At 61.2% G+C, this 25,271-nt stretch overlaps 1 protein-coding gene across 15 annotated transcripts in view; it reads left to right on the plus strand.

Annotated features, from left to right (window-relative positions):
* Window positions 1-25,271, plus strand: part of KCNQ2 (potassium voltage-gated channel subfamily Q member 2) — a 49,037-nt gene that overhangs the window by 17,418 nt on the left and 6,348 nt on the right. Inside the window, exons 4-17 of one of the 15 annotated variants that reach the window (XM_043884288.1) lie at window positions 76-251; window positions 1,082-1,207; window positions 2,905-3,015; window positions 3,538-3,633; window positions 6,256-6,350; window positions 7,401-7,430; window positions 10,359-10,427; window positions 11,341-11,370; window positions 15,444-15,497; window positions 18,896-19,119; window positions 19,481-19,589; window positions 19,986-20,117; window positions 22,029-22,136; window positions 24,703-24,826. In XM_043884288.1, the coding sequence (XP_043740223.1) occupies window positions 76-251; window positions 1,082-1,207; window positions 2,905-3,015; window positions 3,538-3,633; window positions 6,256-6,350; window positions 7,401-7,430; window positions 10,359-10,427; window positions 11,341-11,370; window positions 15,444-15,497; window positions 18,896-19,119; window positions 19,481-19,589; window positions 19,986-20,117; window positions 22,029-22,136; window positions 24,703-24,826 (1,484 nt within the window). Of the gene's footprint in view, window positions 1-75; window positions 252-1,081; window positions 1,208-2,904; window positions 3,016-3,537; window positions 3,634-6,255; window positions 6,351-6,522; window positions 6,629-7,400; window positions 7,431-10,358; window positions 10,428-11,340; window positions 11,371-12,772; window positions 12,866-15,443; window positions 15,498-18,895; window positions 19,120-19,480; window positions 19,590-19,985; window positions 20,118-22,028; window positions 22,137-24,702; window positions 24,827-25,271 lie in introns of those variants that run through there. The other 14 variants (XM_043884289.1, XM_043884292.1, XM_043884296.1 and 11 more) reach the window with 14 other exon arrangements.

The raw sequence follows: 25,271 nt of genomic DNA on the forward strand, positions 1-25,271 counted from the left end.
ATCCTCCCGGAGCCCTGGTGGGGACCGCCCTTCTGCAGCAGAGGGCCCACCCCCCAGCTCCGCCATCTCCCACAGACATCATGGTGCTCATCGCGTCCATCGCCGTGCTGGCTGCTGGTTCCCAGGGCAATGTGTTCGCCACATCGGCGCTCCGGAGCCTGCGCTTCCTGCAGATCCTGCGCATGATCCGAATGGACCGGCGGGGCGGCACCTGGAAGCTGCTGGGCTCTGTGGTCTACGCGCACAGCAAGGTGACGGTGCCAGGCCAGGGTGCGGAGGGCTGGCCGGGCATGACGCAGCCCCTCGTTTCCTCTGGGCATCTTCCCACGACTTGACCCTTGACCTCGTCTCTCCAGCTTTTCTGCCAGGCCCGGTCCATTTGGGTCCCACCCAGAACCGGCTGGCTCCGTGGTGGGGGGTGTGCTGGATTAGTGCCCATCCCCCAGTCACCTGCCCATTAGGCTGAGGCTCATGGTGGCCACTGGCTGTGGGACCCGCGAGGTGGCTGCAGTCCCAGGTCCTTCCCGATCCCCACCCTGTGTTCCCAGGAGCTCCACAAGCCCAGACCCCACCCTGCCAGGCTGTGCGGAGAGGCCCTCCTGCTGGTGGGTGGCCGTATTGGTCCCCAGCCTCCTCCCCACTGTCCTTCCTGTCTGAGGACCCGAGGCTGGGCTTTGGTTGACAAGACAAAGTGGGAGTCTCCCTCAGCCTCAGGGAAGTCTGGGTAGGGCCCCAGCAGGCCCGACATTCTCCAACCTGTCCGCTGACAGCCGTTCAGGACCACTCCCTTCCTGGGTGGATGCGGCTCTGGGCCATCCCTGCCTGCCATCCTCTAGGGGTGAGATGCGCAGGTGTGGGACCACCCAGGGCTGGGGCTGGGGCTGGAAAACCAGCTGCCTCTCCTGTCTGCCCAGGCTTGAGGCTCCCAGGGACTCTGCAGCCAGCTCTCGGGAGAGGTACCTGCCCCGGAAGCCCAGGGGACTCAGAGCTCAGCGAACCTCCAGCCAGATGGGACCTTGTGCTCCTGGGCGGGTTGGGCTGGGTGCCAGCCTGGCAGCTGTGATGTGGCCATCTCTTTCAGGAATTGGTCACTGCCTGGTACATCGGCTTCCTCTGCCTCATCCTGGCCTCGTTTCTGGTGTACTTGGCGGAGAAGGGGGAGAACGATCACTTTGATACCTACGCGGATGCACTCTGGTGGGGCCTGGTAAGTGTCTGGCCTCTGGGGCCAAGGAGAGGGGCCTTCACCAAGGATGTGCTCGCCGGGCGTGGCCTGCCTTGGGGTCCCTCCTGCCCATGGTCTGAGCTCCCCCCACCCCTCCCCACGGTATGCCCCTGACTGCCCAGGCCTGGACAGCAGACCTTCAGTTCTCCTGCCTGGAGACATCTCTCTGGGGCCACCTGCTGGCTGCTTCTGACCAGGATGCCACGTGGAGGTGGTGTCCCAGGTGGGCCGTGGTGGGGGATGCACTGGTCTATGTGGGGTGGCAGGAAGCCTGGCCCTCAGGGAGCCTGTGCCCAGCCATGGCCGGTCACCTTCCTTCTCTGCTGACCAACCTGTGTGATCTCTGTGATGGAGAGGGATGGGCGGTGCTGCCTGTCATGTTGATGGAGGAGAGTTTCAAAAAGGGGAACTAGACCCCCTGACTCAACCTCCCAGGCTGCTCCTGACGAGGGGGGCTCCATCCAGAGCTGGTGAACTTTTGACCCATGCTCACGGCCACCTACCTCCTGGGCCGCTTATGGGCCCCTCTCCTGTCACCAAGTGCAATGGCCTCTTCTGAGAAAAGGCTTCCTGGGCCACCCTCCAAAGGGCCCCGCAGACCTCGACCCCAATAGCTCGAGCCAGGACCTCTGTCTAGCTCCTCTTTGTCTGTTTCCGTGGACGCCCCCAGGTGGGGGCCGGAGTGCCCCTCCTTTGCGAGCTCTTCTGGGAGTGCTGGACACTCAGACGGGGAACCCCTTCTGCATATTCCCCACCTAAACCGGGGGTTTCCTCTGTGAACTTTATTTTTATTTTAGTGTTTCATTTTTGGCCGTGTTTCTTGATGTGTGGGGGTCTTAGTTCCCAGACCAGAGACTGAACCTGGGCCCTCGGCAATGAAAGTGCCGAGTCCTGACCAAGAGACCTCCAGGGAAGTCCCTTCTCTGTGAACTGCAGACTTTAAAGGTTCCCTCTGCTCTCTGATGGGATGAGATTGGCCCCTCCCCATCCCATCATTCTTGGGAACCGTTCCACCTGAGATCCCCTTGTTCTGCTCTGGGGGCTGGTGGTCCTTGGAGGGGCCTCATGGGCACTGGGGGAGTCCTCCCACCGCCTTGCTCTCAAGCTGGCCTCCCGAATGCTGGCTGTGAACACTGGCCTCGAATGCTGGCCCCAAGGACCGAGGCCCCAGCAATCCCCCATGCCCCCAAGTCTGCCCTTGTTTTGGGAGTACATGACCTTCTGAGGGAGAAGTTCGTGAGATCCTGTGTGTGGAGGTGCCCCCAATCCCATGCCCCTCCTGGCAGCTGGGCCCCTCCCTCTCTGGCCTCAGCTTACAAGGCCCCCCTCCAAAGGCCCCTACATGACCCCTGAGCATCCTCAGAGGGTCCCTTGGCCCTGTTGCCTCTGAGGCTCCGGCTTTGTCAGAGCCTCCTGGCTACCTGTCCGGCTGGAGCTCAGCCCTCCTGGGTGAACCTGCCCTGCCCACCTCAGGTGTAATTGAGAGTGGAGGCCGAACACCCCACCCCCCGCCCCCTGATCATTTTGGTTCTTGAGTGGGGAAGGGTGGCTGGTGGTGACCCCGGCCTCACGGGCCCTGCATGGGCAGCATGGGGCAGGGGTCTGTCCAGCTGCCCTGAGGCCTCAGAAGGGCCCTGGCTCCTGCCAGGCCTGGCTGAGGACGGGCCCTCTGTTCAAAGATCACCCTGACAACCATCGGCTACGGGGACAAGTACCCCCAGACCTGGAACGGGAGGCTCCTGGCGGCGACCTTCACCCTCATCGGTGTCTCCTTCTTTGCTCTTCCTGCCGTGAGTCCCGCCTTTCCTGCCTTTGCGGGGGATGGAGTCTGGCCCCCTCGGTGACCACTGCTTTCCTTGGGGTCACGTGGGGCAGGGCAGGGCTCCCCTGTTACTGCATCTCTGGGTCCCCATCAGCACCTCCTAGCCCTGGGATTGACCAGTTGGGTCCCTGTGGCCAGGAGCGGAGCTGTGGGTGACGTGGCTCTGGCAGGTTTCCTGCAGAAGGCGTGGGGGCCTGTCAGCCCTCCCCCTGCAGCTGTGCAGGGCGTGGGGCAGCTGGTGGTTCTGCTGTCCAGGTGCTCTTCTCTGAGACCCTGGGCCTCACCCCCCGCTCGTTGCAGTGTAGACTGGGAAGGACTGTAACCTTTGTGCTCAGATGTGTTCAGAGTGGGCCCTGCCACTCTGAAGCCCCCAGTCTGTCTCCTGGTGACTAGGGGCTGGGGGTAGGGGCGAGAAGGTGGGGCCAGGAATGTGCAGGCAAGGTTGGGGGGCTCTGGTCCCTGGGCGCTGTCTGACCCCAGTGACTTGCAGGGCATTTTGGGGTCTGGCTTTGCACTGAAAGTTCAAGAGCAGCACCGTCAGAAGCACTTTGAGAAGAGGCGGAATCCTGCAGCAGGTCTGATCCAGGTGCGTCCAGATAGCCCCCATGTGGGCCCCACACGGACCCGTGGGACCCCTGGCCTGGGCCCGAGGTGTTAGAGCGAAGTCCCTCTGGTGTTTGTCTCCTGTCGGGGAATTCAAGTCTGTGCTGAGAGTCACTTAGATGCTTGCAGTGGCCTGGCACCTGTGGCACAGGTAACATCAAGGCCAGCGGTCTGTGGGCCCTGGGCCAGGCTGTCACCGGTGCCCCCGAGCTGTCCCCTCACAGCACCAACACTGCCTTGCACTTGTGGGGTGGGGGTTCAGAGACCCCCATGCAGGTAGGTGGCAGAGCCATGTCTGTGCTGCCCAGCTTGCACCACCCACCCCATCACTGGGGTCACAGTGGCCATGCAGCGTCCAGCAGTGCTTCTTGAGCCATCCTGAAAGTGCGGGCCGGGCACAGGCTGCCCAAGGGGCTGAGTTTCCCACAGCCCTTCCCAAGGGCCGGGGGACCCAGTGGACCTTTGGCATTGACTGACCTTTACTGCTGGCTGGACACTGGCCTGGCCCCTCACCTGGCTTTCTTTTTTAAAGATGTGGTCTTGCCCACGCTGCTGCCTACTTTTGTGTGTATATGTACACCTGTGTCTTTCACCGTAAGAACTTCAATCGACTGCTTCTTTTAAATGCAAAAGAGTGTAAAGAAGAACAAAAATGCCCACCCCCCCATTGACAAGAGTCCCACCCACTATTGACACCAAAGTCTTAGCACTCCCAGTGATTTCGAGGTCTGAGCAGCATAGGGAAGGAGCGCGGCCTGAACAGATATCACTTCCCCACAGCCCCCTCCTCTCTGAGAAGCTCCAAGTTATTGGGGGAGGGTGGGAGATGGGGAGGAATTAGGGAAGGACCCCCACACACTGGGGACTCCATGAGGCCACACATCCCAGCGCTGAATGCAGGCTCAGAAGTGACTGGAGAAGACCCTAAGTGCTTACCTCACCTGACTTCATGTGGTAGGAAGTCAGCCTCTGAGACTTTGGTTTCTTAGATATGACACCAAAAGCACAAGCAATGAAAGAAAAACTTTTGTGCATCCAAGGACACTATTTGAACTGTCTCCTTAGAGAGTAAAAAGATAACCCACAGGATAGGAGAAAATATTTGCACATCAGATATCTGATAGAGATCTGGTATCCAGAATACATGAAGGACTCGTAGTTCAACTACAAACAGACAAACGGCCCAACTAAGAAATGGGCAAAGGATTTAAGTAGACATCTCTCCAAAGAAGATATACCAGATGGCCTATAAGAACGTGAAAAGATGTTCAACGTCATTCTTCATGGAGGAAATGCAAATCAAAAGTCCTTCATGTCCACCAGGATGGCTACAATTTAAAAAAATTAAGTTGATGAGGAGGTAAAGTCAGAACCCTCATACGTTGCTGTGGGAGTGGGTGTGAAATGGTATGGCTGTTGTAGAAGACAGTTTGGTGGCTCCTCCAAAGGTTAAACCTGTCACACAACCCAGAATTCCCACTCTTAGGTGAACACCCAACAGAACTGGAAACAGGTGTTTAGCCAAAAACTTTCACGCAGGTGTTCGCAGTGGCACTGTTCACAGGAGTCAAAGGTTGAAACACCACCTCAGCCAGTGAAAGGGTGCAGAAGATGTGGTCCGTCCACAGGCTCGAATCTTGTTGTTGTTGTTTAGTCACTCAGTTGTGTCTGACTCTTTGTAACCCTAAGGACTGTAGCCCATCAGGCTCCTCTGTCCTGGGGTTTCCCAGGCAATAATACTGGAGTGGGTTGCCATCTTCTCCAGGGGATCTTCCTAGGGATTGCACCTGCATCTCCTGCATTGCAGCAGATTCTTTACCACTGAGCCACCTAGGAAGCCCCATGCTTGAATATGTCTGGCCTTAAAAAGAACAAGGCTCGGACACGGGCTCCACCAGGGACAGGCCTTGGGAACGCGCTAAACGGAGGGAGCCAGACCTAGGAGGCCTGGCACTGAAATTCTATTGCTAGGAAGTGTCCAGAGTGGGGAACCACAGAGACTGATGCAGATCAGGGATGGCAGGCCAGGGGTGGAGGGAGTGGGGAGTCATGCTGGTGGGTTGGGGGCTTTTAGTCTTGAGGTGGTGAGAGTGTGGTGTTTGTCAAGGGGACGTTTGCACAGCATCAGGAACAAGCTTAGCACCAATCAACTGTGCCCTTTAAAAGGGTGAATTTTACGTTATGTGTATTTTACTCTGATTAACAAGAGTTGTTGGGAACAGAGGCCAGGCCTGGCCAAGGCTGGTGTAAAGGGCAGGCCTGCGCCCTGCAGGGGTTCAGCCTTACAGTGGAGGATGCAGCCCATGTCCTTGGCTCTGGCCCTCACCTCCTGTCCCCCAGGGAGGGCAGGAAGGTGACCATGATGCCGGGTGATGGCTGCCAGGCATTAGGTGGGACAGATGGAAGGGAAAGAACTGGAGTTCCATGCAGACTCACTGCCGGGTCCCCCCTCCCAACTCCACTCTGCAGAGGTGACTGTGGCCCGTGGGGTGGGAGCGACACTGGGCTGCTGTCCAGAGGCCAGTGCAGAGGGATGCATGGGGACGAAGCCCCGGGAGAGGCGGGAGGGCCCCTAGCGCCCGCCTGACCCCCGTCCTCTCCACAGTCCGCCTGGAGGTTCTATGCCACCAACTTGTCACGCACGGACCTGCACTCCACGTGGCAGTACTACGAGCGCACGGTGACCGTCCCCATGTACAGGTACCTCTGCCCCCCACCACGCTGCCTGTGTGTGCCCCCCATTTGTTCTTAATCCCCATTTTCAGTTGTTCATCATTTTGTTTGCCTTTTGTTTCTTTTTCTTTAAAACATGTACTTTTCAAAAATGAATCGTGTGTGATTTATTTTATTAACTTTGTTCTCTGTTTTATAGTTTGCGGCTTTTATTTTTCACCTTCATTCCGCCCCCTGCTTAGTGTCCTTGCTGTCAGGGGTGTAGTGTGTGAGTCTGGTGGACACGGCCCCCTGAGCTCACAGAGGTAAATGCGGCTGCTTCCACGGACCACAGCCCCGTGCAGCCCTACTGGTGGTGGGCCCTGTGTTTAGAAACAAAAGGATAACCTTGACCCTCTGACCCCCAGCGAGGGCCAGGGTCTCTGTCGAGGAAGGAGAGACCCCCCGGACCACAGCGAGGCCCCAGCAGGACAAGGTGCAGACACCCCCAGGATCCCTGTGGGGAGAGAGTGTCCTGGGGACCCCCCCGGGGGTCGCATGGACAGTGGGCACCTTTCCAGGCTCTGCCCCTGGGGTGTGTTGGTGCCAGGCCTGGGCTCAGGATGATTTCCAAGGTGAGAAGGGTGGGGGCCTGGCCGGAGTCCATGAAGGTCAGGTGCCCTCCGGTGAGCACTGAACTCTGGGTCCTCTCAGCCAGAAGAGTCCCCTCACCTGCCCCTGCGTGTCCACCCACGGAGCCCTCACTGGGGCAGAGTCCTCCTGCAGGTCCCCACCTGCCTCTCCCGGGATCTGTCACCTGGGAGACAGTGCTGCCCACTCCCCTCTCCAGCATTCGACCCACCAGCACTTCCGGGGACACTCAGTCTCGGGGTGCTGGGGGCCCAAGGGCACTCGCTCTCACCCCAGGCCCTGTGCTCCCAGCCTTTGAGGCAGGACCGACCCTCGTGCTAATTTTCTTTGTTCTGTTGTTTCCCCCACTTTCCTCAACTATTTTTTTTTCATTTCGTTTTTCTTCTCCCGTTCTTTTACAATCTTCTGTTCCTTTCCCTCTGTGTGTGTGTGAAAAACACTTGAAAGCTCGCAAACTCAAACCTACGGGGCCTCCAGGTAGGACTGCATGGGCGGAAAGCGTGTGGTGTGATTCTGTTCTGTTGGGGACTGTCCCAGGGCCCCCTGAGCCAGCCCCGCCCGGCCTGTGGCCCCTATCTGGAGCCACACGCCCCCTCCTCGCTCCCCTGGTCCCCTCTCCTGACTGCCCCCACCCTCAGCTGCTTTCTTGTGCTGGATCTGTCTGTCCAGGTGTTTTCTGTCCCTTGTTCTGCTTCCTGCCTGTCTCAGTGGCTGGGGTCCTGCCCCTGCGCCTCCACCCTGCCCCCGGGGCCCCACTTATGCCCAGTGCAGAGGTAGTGGAGACAGGGTATTGGCCGTCCCAGTTTGGGGCACCCCCAGTTAGCAGCCCCTAGTCCTGGCAGACTGCTCTGGGCTTGGGGTCTCTCCCTGCATCCACTCCCCCACCCCAAGTCTTCACACTGCAGTGAGAGTGAGACTCGAGGCCATGGACAGAGGGTCCTGTGGCCCATCCATGTGGCCCCACTGACCGTGTCTGCACCGGACAGCTCGCTTCCTGGGGTCCCCTGTCTAGACCAGGTGCTGAGCTGCTCCAGGAAGGGTCCCCTGTGCCCTTCGTAGGCCCTGTTTTTCCCCTCAGAGTGGTGGCACCGTGCTCCACCCCGCAGAGCAGGGCTCTCTCATCCTCCCTCGGTGCCCTGTGTGGGAACCTGTCAGAGTTAATCCTCTGCTCCCAGAAGGGAAGAGGGGGCCAGGCAGGGCCAGGCTCCGCAGGCAGGAGGGCCTGACTGCCCCCCCAGAGGCGGGGTGGAGAGGGAGCAGGGTCCTTCCCGGCTGCTGACCCTGGACTCCTGGGGCTCCAGGTGGGGGAGATCCTGCTTCAGACCCTGTCAGGCTCCTCCCAGACCAGCAGCCCCTTGGTTCATCTACTCCAGCAACACCACATCCCCCGATGTCTGCGGAGACACCCCTGCCCAGCCCCGGGCCTGGGGACTGGTGGTGTCCTCCGCAGCCGGCTGACCCCTAGACTAATACTGCTCGCTCCTGTGTGTCCCACCCCCGTCGCCCGCTGTACCCTCATCCCCCATGACTGGACTGTGTGTGCGTGGCCCTCGAGTGTGTGGTGCCTGCACGTCCTTTGCCCGTCTGTGTTCTGTCCCCCTGCCGCTCTGTGTCCAAGGCATGGCATCCTAACTGCGTGTCCCTGCCCTTGACCCACGTGTGTGGGGGCGAGTGGGTCCAGCTGCCCGGGGTCTCTGCTCCAGGCCACGGTGGGTGCTCAAGGTGGTGGGGAGACCAGCTCTGCCCCAGTGTCACTCCTGGGGCTCTACTGTGCCCATGGCTTGAGCCGACTGAACTGCCCAGGCCTCCTGCTTGGTCTAGACCTAAGAGGACAGGGGAGAGCCTTGGAGAGGAGTGGGGAGGGGGAGAAGGAGGGTGAGCGTCCCCAGGATCCAGGCCTGGCGGGGCTGGGGCTGCAGAGGGAACAGAGGTGCGGGGTCACACCTGCTGGCCCTGGGATGGCAATGACCAGGGCAGGGCCGGGGGAGGGATGTTCCTCTGGGTGCTAGGGGCATGGCCGGGCAGCAGAGGAGTTGGGAGAGACCAGAGCAAAGTTGGAGACTGATTGGTGGGGGCAGGTCAGGGCTGCGGGTACAGGGGGTCAGGGACCTTCCTGTTTTGGAGACAGTGGGGAGTCCGAGCAGAAGGACTAGAGTGAGTCAGAGGAGGATGGGCATTCAGGGACCAGGGACATGGGGTACGTGGGAGGGACAGCAGGGGGTAGGGGCTGGAACCAGGGTGTGTGGGGAATGGTGGTACTGCGGGACAGAGTGAGGACACCCAGGAGAGGCTTGGACAGAGTTGCCTGGGAGGGTCAGGGGTCCCCAGGGTTAAGAAGGCCTGAGGCTCAGGACAGGGTTTGGGGACCTGGGGCTCAGTGGGGATGTCACAGACAGTAGGGGTGTCAGAGCAGATGGGGGTGTCAGAGCAGGTGGGAATTCACAAACATTGGGGGTCACAGAGCAGGTGGGGTGTCAGAACAAGTGGAGGCTGAGTCAGGAAGGAGAGACCAGTGCCCGGAAGCTGACAGGGTGACTGATGGACGAGATGGAAGCTGAGGGCTGAAAGTGTCCAGGAACCAGGTGGGAAGTGGGGAGTGGGGTGGGGAGGGACCTGGGGAGTGGGGTGGGGGGAGGGACAAAAGTGTCCCCAGACAGCGTGGGGACCCAAGTCTCTGGGTGAAGGCTCCTGCAGCTGGAGGTGGGGGCGTGGGCTTCCCCGGAGCCTCCCAGGTGTACAGACCACTGCCTGGCATCCCAGAGGGACTTGATTCACCTCTGGCTTTCTTGCTGGTGGCCACAGCACTGAATGCTGGATTGGCAGGCAGGCCAGGAATGCAGCTGTCCTGGTGGGTGGGACTCCATCTGGGAAATGGGGCTCAGAGTAGGGCCAGACCAGTCACCCAGGAGCCGCCCAGTGGGCTCTGCCCAGCACAGTCCTTTCCTGGGACCTCTGCCCTGCTCAGCTTTGGCAGAGAGAGTGTCTCAGAGAGAGAGGGTCTGGGAGTCCTAGGATGTTGGGGGCTGCGTTTTCAACTGTGCTGCAAATCCAGGGGGTGTTCAGTGGTTGGGAATGGGGAGGGGCACCCCCCCCATTTTCTGGTGCCCTGCGGGACCTGCTCCACGTGGGCATCCTTTCTAGGGATGGCCTGGACACCACCCGCTCCCAGGCCGAGGTGCCCAGGGAAAGTGAGCCCAGAGGAATGCATAAAGTGCCTGGGCTGCAGAGGTGGAGGCATGGGCTCCCTGGGGGTCTGCTGCCGCCATGGACTCCTCCTGTTTCTGCCTGTGACAGGTCGTCATGGCCTGTGTCCCCATGTGAGATGTGGACACCAGTGAGAGCTGGCATGGGGGTCCCTGGGGTTCTGGTGGGTTGCGGGCTCACTCACCTGTCCTCTTGCTGCAGACTGATCCCGCCACTCAACCAGCTGGAGCTGCTGCGGAACCTCAAGAGCAAGTCTGGACTTACCTTCAGGTGGGCGGGGGCGTCCATGCTGGCTCTGATCCCCCATGGCTCCATGAGAGCCAGTAGGGGCGCTCAGGCTGGGCTAAGGCCCCTGATGGCTCAGAATGTTCACATCCTGTTGCCATAGGCCCTGGTGCTGCTGGCGGTTTTCCCCTGTTGCTGACCAGTCTTGGCTCCCATCCTGAGGGCGGCTGGTTTGGGGGTGGGCATGGGGGAGGTGGTACTCCATATGGGGCTGGGAGGCTGGTGCTCTGGCCACAGGTCAGAGGAAGAGTCCAACCCTGGAGCATCGGGTGGAGACACGTGAGTAGCACCTGCTGCTTCCTTCACGACCACAAAACCTGCGACTCCCGGAGCACTTGACACAGACAGGCTTGCCAAGGACACGGACTGGCCAATGGGAGAGGAGGGGAGGATGCCTGCTGGGCCCAGCGCCCAGGGCTGTTTGAAGAACTCTCAGCAGTGGGGCATCTGGAGAGGGTTGGATAGTGCCCCCCTGCAAAGATTCATCTGTGTCCTGGGACCTGTGAACATGACCTTATCTGGAAGAGTCCTCGTGGGTGTGGTTAAGTGAAGGACCTTAGCTGTCCTGAGCATCGACTGTGGAAGTTGACAGCTCCAGAGCTTTCTTCACATGTCCTCTTTGAAAGTTCGTTAATATTGGTGATGCTGATTAAAACAAGTGTCCATAAACATGTGGCCATAGCACCCTCAGTCTCAAAACTTCTCGTGACCCCTTCCAGATTCGCTGTCCCTCTGGAACCTGCCTCCTTGGGCCCCCAGGGAGCTCTCAGGGGCATGTGGGCTGTTTCTGCACCCCTCACACGGAGCCCTGGGCCATAGGAGCATTGTGCATCAGCTGGGCCCTGTGTGGGGTTCAGCTGCTGGGCCGGCTTCTGACATTCTGTGCTTCTGTTTGCAGGAAGGAGCCTCAGCCGGAGCCATCTCCCAGGTCAGTGCCCGCCTGCCTTCTGCTGCCTCCGCTGTGCTCTGCGTGTCCCGTGGAGCTCGCGCTGCCGCGGGGCCTGTGCATGCTCCCTGATGCCACTGCGCGAGGACCCCTGCCCAGTGGTGATGTGGGCACCTGGGTCTATGCCCCCTTCCAGGCCCCCAAGCTGAGGGGCAGCTCCTGTCTGCCCGCCTGTGACTGCAGCCCCTTGGGCGGGAGTTGGGGGGCTTTCAGGGGAGCGGTCCCACTGGCTCCAGGCACAGGGTCTGGGCTGCTCTGAGTCGAGGGTGACCCAGGTGGACACTCCCACGGGGTGTCCCAAACACTGCAGATCAGGGTCAGGCAGTAGGGGGAGGGGCTGTTCTGAGGGGAGGTCTTCACACCACCCCTGCAGGTCTTGGTTTGTGGAGGTTTCTGGAGGATGGAGGAGTGGGAGAGGGTTCCCTTTGGGCATGGTCTCCTGCCCCGCCTCACACCCCCTGGGTGGGCACCCGTACCCCACTACTTGTGTCTGTCTAGGCCCCTGCAGTTCTATTTGGTTCATGTGAATTTGAGACTGGGACCCCAGATGGGGACTCCCGGGGGTGATCTCAGCTGGGGTTAGGGTGATAGCACCCTGCTGTTTTCCTAGTTTTGAAAAGAAAGCCAGATCAATTCACTACTTTCGAGTCTGGTGACCTGCAACCTGCCCATGTACTGCTGTGTATCCCTGAGCTCAGGGGTTCCCTGGTGCCCTGTCCACACCTGCATGGGGAGTCCCATTCCCCAGGCCATGGGCCAAAGACGCTGCCAGCTTGTTCGTGCCCTCCTGGACTGAAGGCTGCTCAGCTGGGAAGGCAATGGGCTGAGCCCTGCTTCAGCATCCATCGGAGGGGGGCATGTACCCCACCCCTGAGTCCCTGAAGCGGGTTGGCCGCTGGAGCTGACCTGGAAACATCAGCAGTGCTTTGCCTCCAACCAGCCCAAAGAGCAGCAGAGATGACCCTTTAGATCCCAGACCAGAGTGGCTTTATCCTGGGCAGTGACCTCTGTTCTCATGGGCACAAACCGAGGGGCCCGGCACGGGGCTGTGGTCAGGTGGGCAGGGAGGGGGAGCAGCAAGCCTGGCCTCTGGGGTGCCCCGAGGCTGCTCCACTTCGTTGGTTCCCGTTGGTGCTGCCATCAGCCCCTCCTGTGAGCCCCCAGGACCCAGAGGCCGAGCAGGTGGGCGCGGCTGCCCTCAGCTCTGCCCAGTGGGCGCTCTCTGGCCCTCGGCGTGGCCCCTCCGGCCTATCGCGGCTCCCTGTGCTCGCCACCTGCGTGCCTCTCCCCTCCAGACAATTTTCGTCTCAGCCTCTCTCTCTCTCTCTCTCCTCTCCTGCCCTCCCCTCCCCCAATCTGGAAAATCTTGCCTGCCCCCCCCAAGTGCCTTTAATCATGTCACTGCCCTTCTCGGGCCCCTTTCACGTCCGCTCTGTCTTTGGGGATGAGGTGGCTGACCCTGAAAGCAGGACTCCAGGTGAGGATTCACGGGAGCCCCCTGGCTCTCCGGCACGTTCTGTGGCTCCCCTTCCTCGAACCCGCTTTTTGCTCCTCCCTCCCTCCCCGTGTGTCCGTGTATCCCTGCCTGTGACCAGCGGCTTCCCCTGGGGGCCCCAGGCTGAGGCCCTGGGACAGAGGGCCGGCCTATCCTGGGAGCGCACCTTTCAGCCAGGGCATTTCTGTGCCCCGACTGGAGCAGCCAGGAGCCCCTGTGCAGCACCCGATGCACAGTAGGTCTGCAGGAAAGGGTCCCGCCCTGGACACCTGTGGGTGGGCTGTTACTGGGCTGCCCGGCGAGGGGACCCTAAGCAGGTGGATGGGGTGGGTGCGGGGGCCCTCCACTGCCGGGAGACCCTTTGGTCCTGGCTCATTGTGGGGACATGCACTGTGGCTGTGTGGGCGTCAGACCAAGGCGTGGGGCTGGCGGAGGTGGGGGGGGCAGGTGGGGGTCTCGGGCTGTGCTGCTCCGGGTGTGGCTCTGACCTGCCCTTTGATCTACCCCATTTCTGACTGCCTTCTCCTGTGCCTGGGGAAACCCCTGTGCCCCAGCTGCTTTGCTCCCGTCCGTGTGGCCCCCTCTTCGTCGTGGGGGGCCGTGTGCCGTGTTTGGGTGCGTGTCTGTCCAGTCTGGTGTTGGTGACTGTTTGTGGGCACCTCTTCCACCCTCTTGAACCCAGGCCCCCCCGGGCTGAATGTGGGCAGGAAACCCCAGGGCCAGCCTAGAGCCCAGAGGCGATGGGCTGGAGTCAGGGCCCCTCACTGCCCACCCCAAGCAGAGGAGCAGTGTTCAGGGGGGTTGGCTGGGCCACCACCAGTCCCCCTCCCTCTGCTCTTGTCCTGCTCTCAGACTTCCTTGTTTCATGCAGGAGCCTCTGGCCACGTGAGGCTGTTTAAATTTTCATTAGAACTAAAGAAACCACTGCAGTTGGAGAGCCGCTCCCCAAGCTCCTGTGCGTGGGAGCCAGGCTTGAGGTGTCATGTAGGAAATGGTGGGTGGGCAGTGCGGGGCTGCTCATCTGTTCAAGGCTGGGGTCCTTCCAAAGAGCCGGAGGCAGACACCCCACCCCACCTCATGCTCTTTCCTGGGGGAGGAGCCCCCAGGCGGGGCAAGGCAGGGCTCTGTGTGCAGGCCTGGGGACCCCTGCAAGGAGCTGGCAATGTAGGTCTTGGTCTTTAGGGTCTTCATCTGTCCATCAGGCCCTGGTGGAACTGTGGCTGCCTCGGGGGTGTGCCCGGGGAGAGCACGTTTGCCCTAAATTTGAGTTCTGTGAGCTGCTGGGCAGGGTCTGGGGGGGTCCGAGTCCTGGAAAGGTGTGCCCCTCCGCCCGGGGTGGCCCTCTAGTTAGTTTTTTTCTACAACCTGAAGTAACTGGGGAAGGTCCTACCAGGGAAACGCACACTCTCGTAGGGTCCTCCACAGAGGACAAGGCCGGTGAAGCCAAGGGAGAGCTCTTTGAGGAGCCTTGACCCTAGCTTGCTGGTGTTAATGTGGGGAGATCCTTGCTGGGACAGTGGCAGGTGCCACCGGTGTTTAAGTGAATGTGAGTCGACACTGTTGGCTGCGTCCGGGTTTCTAGGCGCAGCAGTTTGGGAGCCACTGTCTCAAAAGCAACAACTTTGAAGGTGGAGGCAGAGAGTGAGACCCCAGGGAAGCGAAGGGTTTCTTGATGTTCTCGCTGGTTCTTTTCATTTCTGCTTAAAAGTTTTGTGGCTCAGACAGTAAAGAATCCATCTGCAAAGCAGGAGACCCGGGTTCGATCTCTGGGTCGGAAAGATCCCCTGGAGAAGGGAATAGCAATCCACTCCAGTATTTTTGCCTGGAGAATCCCATGAACAGAGAAGCCTGGTGGGCTGTGGTCCATGGGGTCACAGAGAGTTGGACATGACTGATCAACTAACATACTTGCAGGTTCTTGTGCACAGCTGAGGCTTGCTCTGGCCTTTGCGGAGGGTCTTGGGCAGGCTGACCACCAGCTGCCTTTCCTGAACAGCTAGCTGCACGTCAGGATAGCCTTCACCCAGGGTCTGGCCTTGGCTGGCCCTTTGATGTGCAGGTGCCCCAAGCCTCCTCCTCCTTGGCTCCCCTCCGGGTAGAGGTGGCCACTGCCTTCTGGGTAAATGGGGGCCACTTCTGATCAGACCGCTGGCTGGGTTGGTTTGTGAAGCCAAACTCGCACGTTTTTCCTCTGAAAACGTGAGCTTTCTGAAATCCTGTCCCTGTAGAACCAGCAAAGCCTTAGCCCATGTATTATTTTTTTGTTGGCATGAATATAGCAAAAAAATAATACATCTTTTGAAAGAGATGGCCCCAAATAGATGCTGGAAGGAAAAGGTATTTTTGGAGAGAAAAAAAAAATGGATTTTTTTTTTCTCTCCAAAAATAGGGACTATTTTCTTTTCCAGGCTGACGGAGGACTTCGTGCGCGACCTCCTTCGCTCGCACTTCTCTCTCCCATGCGAACTCTGTGGCGGGTGCACCCCACGCCCACACGCCTGGCCGGGGTCCCTCCGGTCGCCAGCGCCCCCAGGACTAACTGTCCTCTCCTCATTTCCAGTAAAGGCAGACGGTGCGCAGAGTCCCTGTGTGGATGCTGCCCAGGACACGCTAGGTATCGCGGACACGCCGCTCGGACGACCATTGCTGCACGGCTCTTGTCCCCTTCCGCTCCAAACACTCTGCTTATTAGAGGTTCTAGATGCGCCAGGGAAAAGCTGGCGCCCGCCCGGCCCCCCAGGCCCGGATTCTGATTGGAAGCTCACCTCCCAGCCCCTTCGTGGAGCCCCTGCCCCCCTCTGACCCCAGGCGCCCTCCTGGGCAACAGGGGCACGGCGCTAACGCCCTTCCTTCGCCCCAAGCCAAACGATGCCCCAACGATGCTGTACTCCAAGTAGGAGAGGGGCCGGCCAGGGGGTCTGAACCCGCAAAGCGTGCCTTCCGGGGTCTGATTGCTCTCCTGCGAGACTTCCACATGGCCGGGCCATCTAGCACCTCTACTACGCAAGGGAGGGCGCTGCCCTCCACCCGCTGCCCGCCCGCGGGAGGCGGCTCTGTCCTGTGTGTGCCGGGCTCCCTGTGGTCCTGGCACACCAGACGCACCGGAAAGCCCGAGGTCCGCGGCTCCCCCCTCCCACGTACAGGCCTGGTTTAGGGCAGACTGGAAACGGGACGGTGGAAGGGCCGACCTTTTGCCCCGTGGGCTCCCTGACTGCCGGCACGTTTCCTCTCTCTGTGCCCTGTCTGCTCTCGGGGATGTGGAAGTGTCTGTCCTCCTGCTTGCTCTGGGCCCCCTGCTGCCCGCCCCACCCTGCCCCGTGCGGCCCGCAGGTGCTGGCAGCTGCACTCACCAGTCATCGTGTGCATGTGGTCCGAGCTGGCCCTGGAAGCAGGGGTGTTGAGTGGTGGGCGTGGGGAGGGGCTGGGCAGCAGGTCGGGGCTCCAGGGCGGCATGCCTGCACACCTGCATCCGTGCATGCTCCGAATCCTGCTCCCCCAGAGAGGGACTCGGAGGGGAGACCTCCCCCCACCCCGCACCTGCCGTGCTGCCTGTGTGTTCTGAAGTAGGCCTGCGGGGGTGGGGGGCTCTTGCAGCCCTCGGAGGGGAGATTTGGGGTCCCAGCAGAAGCTGTCCTGCTTGCCCAGAGCTTGTGTCCAGGGTGCTTCTGGCCACAGGCTGGCCTATCAGGTCGGGGGCTGTGGTCAGGTTGCCTGGGAACCGGAAGGGCCAAAGGTGCCCACAGCCGGTCCAGGGGCCCAGGCCATGCTTGGCCCCGCTATGTGTGTTTCACAACTCTCCCCTCATCTTCCTCACCTTCCCTGGGCATCCAAGGTCCAGCTGTGGGCCAGATGGTTCTCTCGGTGGATGCTGGCTCTCCCCCTGACACGCTGGGCCCTGGCCGTGCAGACTAGGGTATAGGGGCGCTCAGCTGGGGCGCCCCCTTGCTTATCCCTGTTGATGGCTGGCTTCTCTTTTTGGTGATTTTGCCCTGGATGGGGGATGGGGGTGGTGGCAGGCAGGAGAGGAGAGGCTGGGCCTTGCTTTCTCACCCAGACCTTCCTGAGCTTGCTCCCTGGCCCCGTGTAAATGCCCTTCACTTGGAGGGTGGGCTAGCCTCCTGCTCCTTCCCTGGGGGCAGGCGGCCAGAGCCCCACCCTGCATTTGCTTTCATCCTTGGCTTGTGAGGTGAGGGAGGGCCTTTCTTGACTCCTGCAGGACTGTCAGCACTCGAGCACCTGGAGTTAACGAAGGATCAGGGTGGCTGGGGGGCTGCGTGCCTGTGACTCTGAGTTGTGATAACTGAGAAAGTCCAGACTACCACCTATGGTCCCCGAGCAGGGTGCTCCTCTCCGGTCTGAGCAGTCTGAGAGTCAGGGATGGGATGGCGGGGCCAGGGCGAGGCCAGGGAAGGCTCCTTCCTGTGGCTCTGTCCTCGTAGGCAGCTGCGTGGGGCCAAGTTCCAGGGACCTCTGGTGTGCACAGGACAGCAAATCCAGCTGGGGGTCCCCATCAAAGTCTAGGTGGGGCCCTTGCTTCTTGGTTCTCCTGGACCAGCTGGTGGTCTCCTTAGGGAATGACGAGGGTTATCTGCACACTGGCCCCCATGCCCTGGCTCCGGGGTCCCTTGGCCCCCCACCCCTGTCTTGGTCTCGTGACAGGCACAGCAGTTACAGGCTTGGGGTTAGTGTCCTGAGCAAGCAAATGCCCTGGCTCTTGTGCTCAAGGGGACCCTGGGCACCCAGAGTCTCTGGGGGAACCTCCCCTCCAAGTGGGCTCCCTGCCTCAGGCCTGAGAACTAGCACAGAGGGTCTCAGCTGGCTGGGGGCAAGGTGGGGGCACCAGCTTGGACTGCAGTGTCTGGGCTGGGTGGACCAGGCCATGGGCCGTCTCTTGTCCATGGCTTGTCATCTGTGCGCCGTCTGACGCTGTGTCAGCTGTGGGTCCCCCTTGGGTCAATGGAGGTGGCTGACCCGGGGCATCTGTGATGGGGCTGGCACTGTCTGAGGGATTAGCTGTGGTGGTTGCTTCCCAGGGGCAGCAGAGGCCCTGTCAGGTGCCCGTGAGGGATGGCGCCAGGCCCTGGGCCCCAGGGCAGTGCAGAGGCCACTCCAGGAGGTCCTGTGGCCCCTCAGTGTGGTGGCATGAATGGGTTCACAGTTCACAGGGACTTCGCTCTCCTCCAGGCAGATGGTGGTCTATGGGAGGAAGTGAGTGGCCGCCTGGCCCTGGGCCTGACCTGTGACTACCATGACTGCTTCTGTCTCCTGCCTGAGGCCTGGAGGATGTTAGAACTGACAAACTCGGGGTGTCAGATCCATCTCTGTGGTTACCAATAGATGAGGGCAGGGAGCCCATTATGGGGCTGCAGCTGGATGGCCACGGTTGCCCCCTCCCTGCGACCTCTGGCCAGGGCTCAGCTGGCACCCCAAGTGTTCTTCAGAGCGTGAATGTTCTATTTCTGGATGGGTCCTGTTTGGGGGAACCTGTGCTGCCCTGGGTAGAAGGGGTGGGCAGACCTTTGCCCTCCGTGCTGCTTCCCCTCCCCCTCCCCTGCAACTCTTCCTCTAGGCAGCTCCCCAGGGTTGGGCAGATGGGCCCAGGGGTCAGCTGCAGACCTCACCCTCCTGACTTGGTGCAGTTACGAGGGTGGAGGGGCAGGTGTGGTAACCACTGAAGTGGCTGGGTGCCCTCAGGCTGTGCCCAGGACGTTTGGAGAAGGAGGCCTGGCCGGACAGTGTGGCAAGAGCTCAGGCACCTTTGGGTGGCAACTGAAAGTGATTTCAGAGTCCACTGACTGGTCCCTGGCCAGGCCGAGCACCCAGTGGGCCCCGGGAGTCTGTGGTAGGGCTGACTCGTCTCCACTCACCCAGGCAACCCTCCTTCCCCATCCCCATGGCCTCGGTGCCCCATACACCCGCCAGCAGCCAGTGGGCTGGAGTGTTCTTTGCAGGGTGACCTCTCTTGCTGTCTTTCTGTGTGTCTGTCCATCTTATCGGTTCTCGCGGGAGCAGTCAGAAGGTCAGTTTGAAAGACCGTGTCTTCTCCAGCCCCCGCGGCGTGGCTGCCAAGGGCAAGGGGTCCCCTCAGGCCCAGACCGTCCGCCGGTCACCCAGCGCCGACCAGAGCCTAGAGGACAGTCCAAGCAAGGTGCCCAAGAGCTGGAGCTTCGGGGAACGTGGCCGCGCCCGGCAGGCATTCCGGGCCAGGGGTGCTGCTTCGCGGCAGAACTCGGAAGGTGGGTTGGGCAGCCCCGGGGGTAGGGGCCTGCTGTCCTGGAGCTCTGGGAGGCGGGGCCACACGGGCTTGTCCTGCACCACGAGCTCCATGCTCACCCACGGCACTGGTGACGGTGTGCTCCTGCTCTTACGGCAGACATTCCCCGGGTCCCGTGTGTGGACATATCATGTTTTGTCCATCTGTCCATGCACAGTGATGCCCTCTTATACTCTCATGGTGGCTGCTCCCCAAGGAGCACAGTGGAGGGGAGCAGGCTGAGAAGGCAGGAGTTGGGGGCTGGAGCGCTGTGGGGCCAGAGCACCAGGCCCCTCAGTGCCGGGGGCTGCCCGGCCCCTCACGGGCTGTGTCCTTCCACCCAGAAGCAAGTCTCCCGGGGGAGGACATCGTGGACGACAATAAGAGCTGCAACTGCGAGTTTGTGACAGAGGATCTGACCCCAGGCCTCAAAGTCAGCATTCGGGCCGTGTGGTGAGGACCTGGCTGCCTCTCGCAAAGCCATCTGTGCACGTGGGGCCTGGGAAGCGGGTGTGAGGACACGGCTCCAGGGCGATGCCTCGTGGCCGACACCACTTCAGCCTGGGCCCTGAGGCTCACAAGGCACCTGCTGTCATGGCTGTCACCTGCGCCCGGGTGCCAGGTGCCTGGGGCTGTCCGTGGATGGCCAGGAGCTGTGCTGCACGGGAGTTCCTGAGTGGACAAGGGTCCTCAGCACAGCTAGGCCCAAAGGTGGAGGGGTTATGGGGGTGGGTGTCCTAGGTAACAGCGCTAGAGATGCTGGGAGGGCCATAGCTAGGTGGTTGTTGGGGGGCTGCCTTCGGTGGTCTCTGCCCAGGGCTCACAGCCCCTCATCTGACCCCCCGCCAGTGTTATGCGGTTCCTGGTGTCCAAGCGGAAGTTCAAGGAGAGCCTGCGGCCCTATGACGTGATGGATGTGATCGAGCAGTACTCAGCTGGCCACCTAGACATGCTGTCCCGCATCAAAAACCTGCAGTCCAGGCAAGAGCGCCCACCCTGCCCTGGGGTGTGGAGCCGGGTCCTCTGGGCCAAACCTGGGTGCTGTTCGGGGACCCGTGCAGTGCAGGCTGCCTGTTCCCGGCAGAGATGTGGCAGCGGATGCGGCTGCAGACACAGTGGCTGGCCCTGCTTGCTGCCACATCTGGGCCCTTCCTCTCCGGCCCCACACCGGCCCCATGAGGGGTTTCTGCCATGTCCTCGTGTGGTCTGTTTTTGAATCTTTCTGTTGTTTCTCTCTTCTCTCTGCCCTTGCCATGATGGGCAAGCGTGTATGTGTGTATGTGTGCACATGCATGTATGTGAATGCACACGTGTACTCACGCACGTGCAGACCATAGGTACACATGTGCACACACTTGTATGTGTAAAGTGCATGCATGTGCATGTGTGCACACGAGTGCAATACATGTTTTGCAGAAATGTGTGGGTGTACGCATGTATCTGTGTGTGTTGTGTGTCCTTGCATGTATGTGTGCCCACGTGAGCTGGGGAGAGTAGTTCTGTTGAGAGGTGAAGGGGCAGTTTTCCATGGGCCTGTTGGGCAGCAGTTAGGCCGTGTGGCACCTCTTCCTCCAGAATGGAAGGGCCGGTTCTCCCTCCCCTCACACAGAGGGATTCCCATGGCCAGAGTAGGCGGTGGGGCTGGACAGGTGCCTGGCGTGGCCGGGGCAGGGCGCACGCAGGCACTGCCGTCTCTGGCTTGTTCACTCTAGGAGTCAGTTGTACATGCATGTACACAGACGCAGTGAGGACGCGGGACACACATGCACACAGAACTGTGTCTACTCCCACATGCACATGTGTGTTGGCACACGTGTACACAAGTAACTGTTTCCTAAGTCTCATGTCCACATATATGTCCCATAGGCCAGCACACACGCATGCATGCTGAGTACACATGTGCTCAGAAGCACGCACCGTCCACACAAACGAGCACACGTGTCTGTGGTGCCTGTGATGCCATGGCTGTCGTGGGTCTGTCCTGGCGTGGGCCTCACCCTCTGCTGGCCAGGCCCCTCCACTGAAGCTGCTGCCAGTTCTCTGGCCCTGAAGCCTGGACTCTGGCCGTAGGGGTGTCTGGATGGTCGTGGCGGTACTGGGGGTCAGCCCAGCCTCTGGCCCCAGAGCAGGTGGCGTCTACCCGGTTCCTCTTGAGATCCCAGGGGAGTGGTCCATCTAGGCCTCCAGCTCTCCCTTTGGGTGGGGCCGGGGGGTGACCCCTTCCTGTCCACGGGCTTGGGCCAGGAGGAGGTCAGCTGCTCAGTGTCCTCCTCGAGCATTGAGTAGATCTGTGTGTTTGTGTGAACGTGTGTGCACATGCAGTTGTGCACGTGCAAATGTGTGAGAGTGCATGTGTACACGGGTGTGTGAACGTGTGCCAGTGCATGCAAACATGCAGGTGTGTGCAGTGTGTGAGCGTGTATGTATGTCCACATGTGTGCAAGTGTGAGTGAGAGGCTGCCCCGGGTCCCAACGGCTGGCCCACCTCCACCGGTCACAGCAGCTGTTTTTGTTCACCAGACTCTTCTGTCCTAGATGGTCTCCTCTCCCTCCCTTTCCGTCTGGAAAACAGATGAGACAGACCCACCCCGCAGGAGCTGGATGTCTGTCGCTCACTGGCAGGGCCTTTGTGTCCTTCCTGGGGCCCTTGGCACTCTGCTGCCAGTGTCCTGTGCATGTGGACACTGGCCCGGGCAGACAGGGCACCGCGAGCTTGCGACCCTGCTCGGTGCCGAGGTCCTGGAGCTCAGAGTCCTTGCGCCCGTCTGTACAGGGTCGGGGCGGCCTTCAGCAGGTCGTTCATTTCGTCTATGCAAGTTCCTGCTGCCCCCCTCCCCCCATGTTGCTTCACGATGCGTTTTCCCGGTGTCTCTTTTCTTGTTTACTCGCCAGGATAGATATGATTGTGGGCCCCCCACCCCCTTCAACTCCCCGGCACAAGAAGTACCCCAGCAAAGGACCCACGGCCCCTCCGAGAGAGTCACCCCAGTACTCACCTAGGTCAGGACACGCCCCGCCTGTCTGTGTGGAATGCCAGTCCCCTTCGCTCCAGCCACATGACGGCAGCACCCTCTCTGCTCGACAGGATGTGGGGCTGTTTCTGTCCTTGACAAAGCAACGTCCTCTGAAGCCCCGGGAGGCTGGGTCTGGGGCCCTTGAGCTGCTCGTCTTGGCGGGTTCCTGGGGAGGCTGTGTGACACCTGTGTGACTGCTGTGGGGGCGCTCCCTGGGCACAAGTAGATGGTAGCCCCCCAGGGGCCAGACGCGTTCAGACATGAGGGCCTGCCTTGCGGGGGCTCTGCTTGAGCACCAATGCAGGCTCCTAGCACCACTGCCGGTGGGTCACCCTGGGCTGCTTATGGACCAAGCAGGTCCTCTGGCTTCTAGACCCTGATGAAGAGTGACTAGGAAAGGCTCCAACCTGAGTGGGGTGCCCAGGGGGTCCCCAGAGCCCTGGACTTTGTGTCTAGTTGTCACCGCAGTCAGGGTTCCTGCAGGAGGTGGTCCTGGCCAAAGGGGAGTGGGGTATGAGGGCAGTTAGGTGTTAGGCAGCAGAACCAGGGTCACTGGTGGTGAATTCAGACATCGGAGCCTTCCTGTTCCCCTGGACGGTTGAAATGATGGCTGTGACGCCCTCAGCAGGTCTGCGAGAGCAGCACCCAGGGCAGGGATGTGGGCTGAGGACAGAGGCACCCTGGCTGTGCTGGCAGAGGGGACCAGGGGTGTCCTGAAGGCCAGCAGGGATGCTGACCACTGGGCCAATGGAGCGAGTTGGGTGTCTGACTCCTATGTGCTGGGGTTTCTGTGCATGAGGCTGGGGATCAGTGTACTTGGCACCTCAGCCTGGCAGCTCTCCCATAAGAAAGGAGTTTCCGAGGGAGCAGGCCTGACCCAGGGCAGCCCAGACAGTGTTTTTCGCATCCCCTGTCCTTCCTGTGCCCCAAAAGGAGGACAGCCCCCAGGAAGCTGTGCCCCGAGACAGCAGCCTGCCCTTCCGGCATCGCTGTAGGGCCCAGGGGCTGAGGAGGCCCTGCCAGCCCTCAGAGCCCCCAGGCCTCCCGGACCACTGCAGCCAGAGGACACGCAGACTCCCACAGAGAAGGGGCCGAAGGGCCGACTGGGCATGAGGGGTTAAGCCCAGCTCCTCACCTGAGGCCCAGGGGAGGGGGTAGTGCAGAGTCAGGGAGCACCCACCAGCAGCAGCTCCAGGCCGACCCTGGGCTGAGGCTCCCAGGGCAGCAGCTAGGTGGACAGCCCGTCATGTGGCAGGGGTGAAGGCGCTGAGCGCCCGTGCCTGGACTGTGTGGACACTTGAACACCAGACAGCCCTCCTCCCGCTCTGTCCCCATGGCGTCTGCTTGGAGTCTGAGGGCCCTTCGTCCGCCCCCCCCCACCCAGCCCCCCCGCATGATCAAGCATGATGCCCACTGGAGCATGAGGAGGCTGCCCCATGGCTGATGCAAGCCTGACCCCTCCTGCTTCCTGCGACAGACAGGACAGATCCCTGAGTCCCAACAGGCAATCAGGGCAGCTGTGGATGAGGAAGGCAGCCGGGGAAGGGGCAGTGGCTTCAAGTGGCACTGCTAGGGGGGCTGGCAGCCCTCCTCACTCTGGAGCCTGGAAAGAGGCTCTGCCCATGAGGCTCACGTGGCCTGTGCCCAGGTCACTGTCCTGCCAGCCGCACCCTGGCCCCAGTGTGTTTGCCCAGTGTCCATGTGGCTGCACCCCTCTGGCTCAGGCGCCCACGCTGCTGCTCTCAAGGCCCCTTCTGAGCTCCTCTGGGGCCGTTCCTGCTCAAACGGTGGTCAAGCAGAAGCCCCTCCAGGAAGGAGGCCTCCCTCCCCTCTTGTTGGCTTTCCTGACTGCTGCCCTTGTTTGAGGCCAGCTCAGCTGCGTTCCGCATCCCCCACTCGTGTGCACACAAGGGCACACTCACGTTCACACACGTGCGCGCACATACATGGAAGCACGCACACGCATGCACAGTAAGCACACACGTGTACACGCACGAGCGCACACGGACCCCTTCTGGTTGGCAGTGGCTCTGTCTGTCCCTTCTGGTTGTGCGTTGGTGGTTTTCAGTGTTAGTCTGTGTCCCCTCCCGCGTCTGGCGCATGGAGCGTAGCCCTCACGCCCCCCTGCCCCTTACCCGCGCTTCTGTGGTTCCCTCTGCAGACCTTTAGCTCCGCCCCCTCCAGACCCCCGGGTGGGCGGGGCCTCAGTGGCACGTTATCCAGGAGCAGAGCCGGAGTGGGGGCTGGGCTCGGGTTGGGGAAGCTACGGGGAGCTGGGAGTGCATGGCCCTGACTTCCTTTTCTGCTCCTCGCTGATGTGCCAGCCCCGCTGGGATGGGACGGTCAAGGGACAGGCCCCGAGGGTGGCAGAGAGCAGGACGGGGACGGGGACCTGGCGCCCGGCGTCCGTCTGTCCTGGTTCCTCGCTGCCCTCAGTCGGCTCTGGCTCAGTTGGGGCCTGAAACTGGGGGTTGCGGCTTGGCCCAGGAGGAGACGCCTTGGGCCCCGCACTCTCACCCGACCTCACGCCCGGGGTGGATCTCTTCCGGCAGAGTGGACCAGATCGTGGGGCGTGGCCCAGCGATGGCGGACAAAGACCGAGGCAAGGGCCCGGCGGAGGCGGAGCTGCCAGAGGACCCCAGCATGATGGGGAGGCTGGGGAAGGTGGAGAAGCAGGTGGGAGAGGCTGGGGGTCCGTGGTGTCCGCGCGGCCGCTGCGGGAGGGTGCGCCAGCTTTGTGGGGAGCTGAGGGCTGTGGTGTCTGGACCCCGGGTACCCCGTGAGCACTCCCAGGCCTGGGGCACTTCCCTTCTGCTGGCCAGCGCCTACAGACCCCAGGCCAAGCACTGGCTTGCTCGCTCTCTTCTCGCCTGGGGGGCTCTGCTGCAGGGCCTGCGTGGTCATTCTCCATCCCACTTGGCTGACCTTGTCTGACTTTCCTCTACTGTCTTGTGACCAAGTCCTCTGGAACCACACACAAGACCCTCAGCTGAGGGTCTGCTTCTGGGAGCCCAGGAGAGGAACGGATGGTTCCTTCCGTCTTGAGTTTGCTCTATGGGTGAACCCACAGAGTGGCCCATACAAGAGTGTCCATGCTCTGAAGCCCTGAGGCCACATACCC

Source organism: Cervus elaphus, chromosome 23 (genome assembly GCF_910594005.1).
Source record: "Cervus elaphus chromosome 23, mCerEla1.1, whole genome shotgun sequence".
In the NCBI taxonomy this organism is placed as follows: Eukaryota; Metazoa; Chordata; class Mammalia; order Artiodactyla; family Cervidae; genus Cervus; species Cervus elaphus.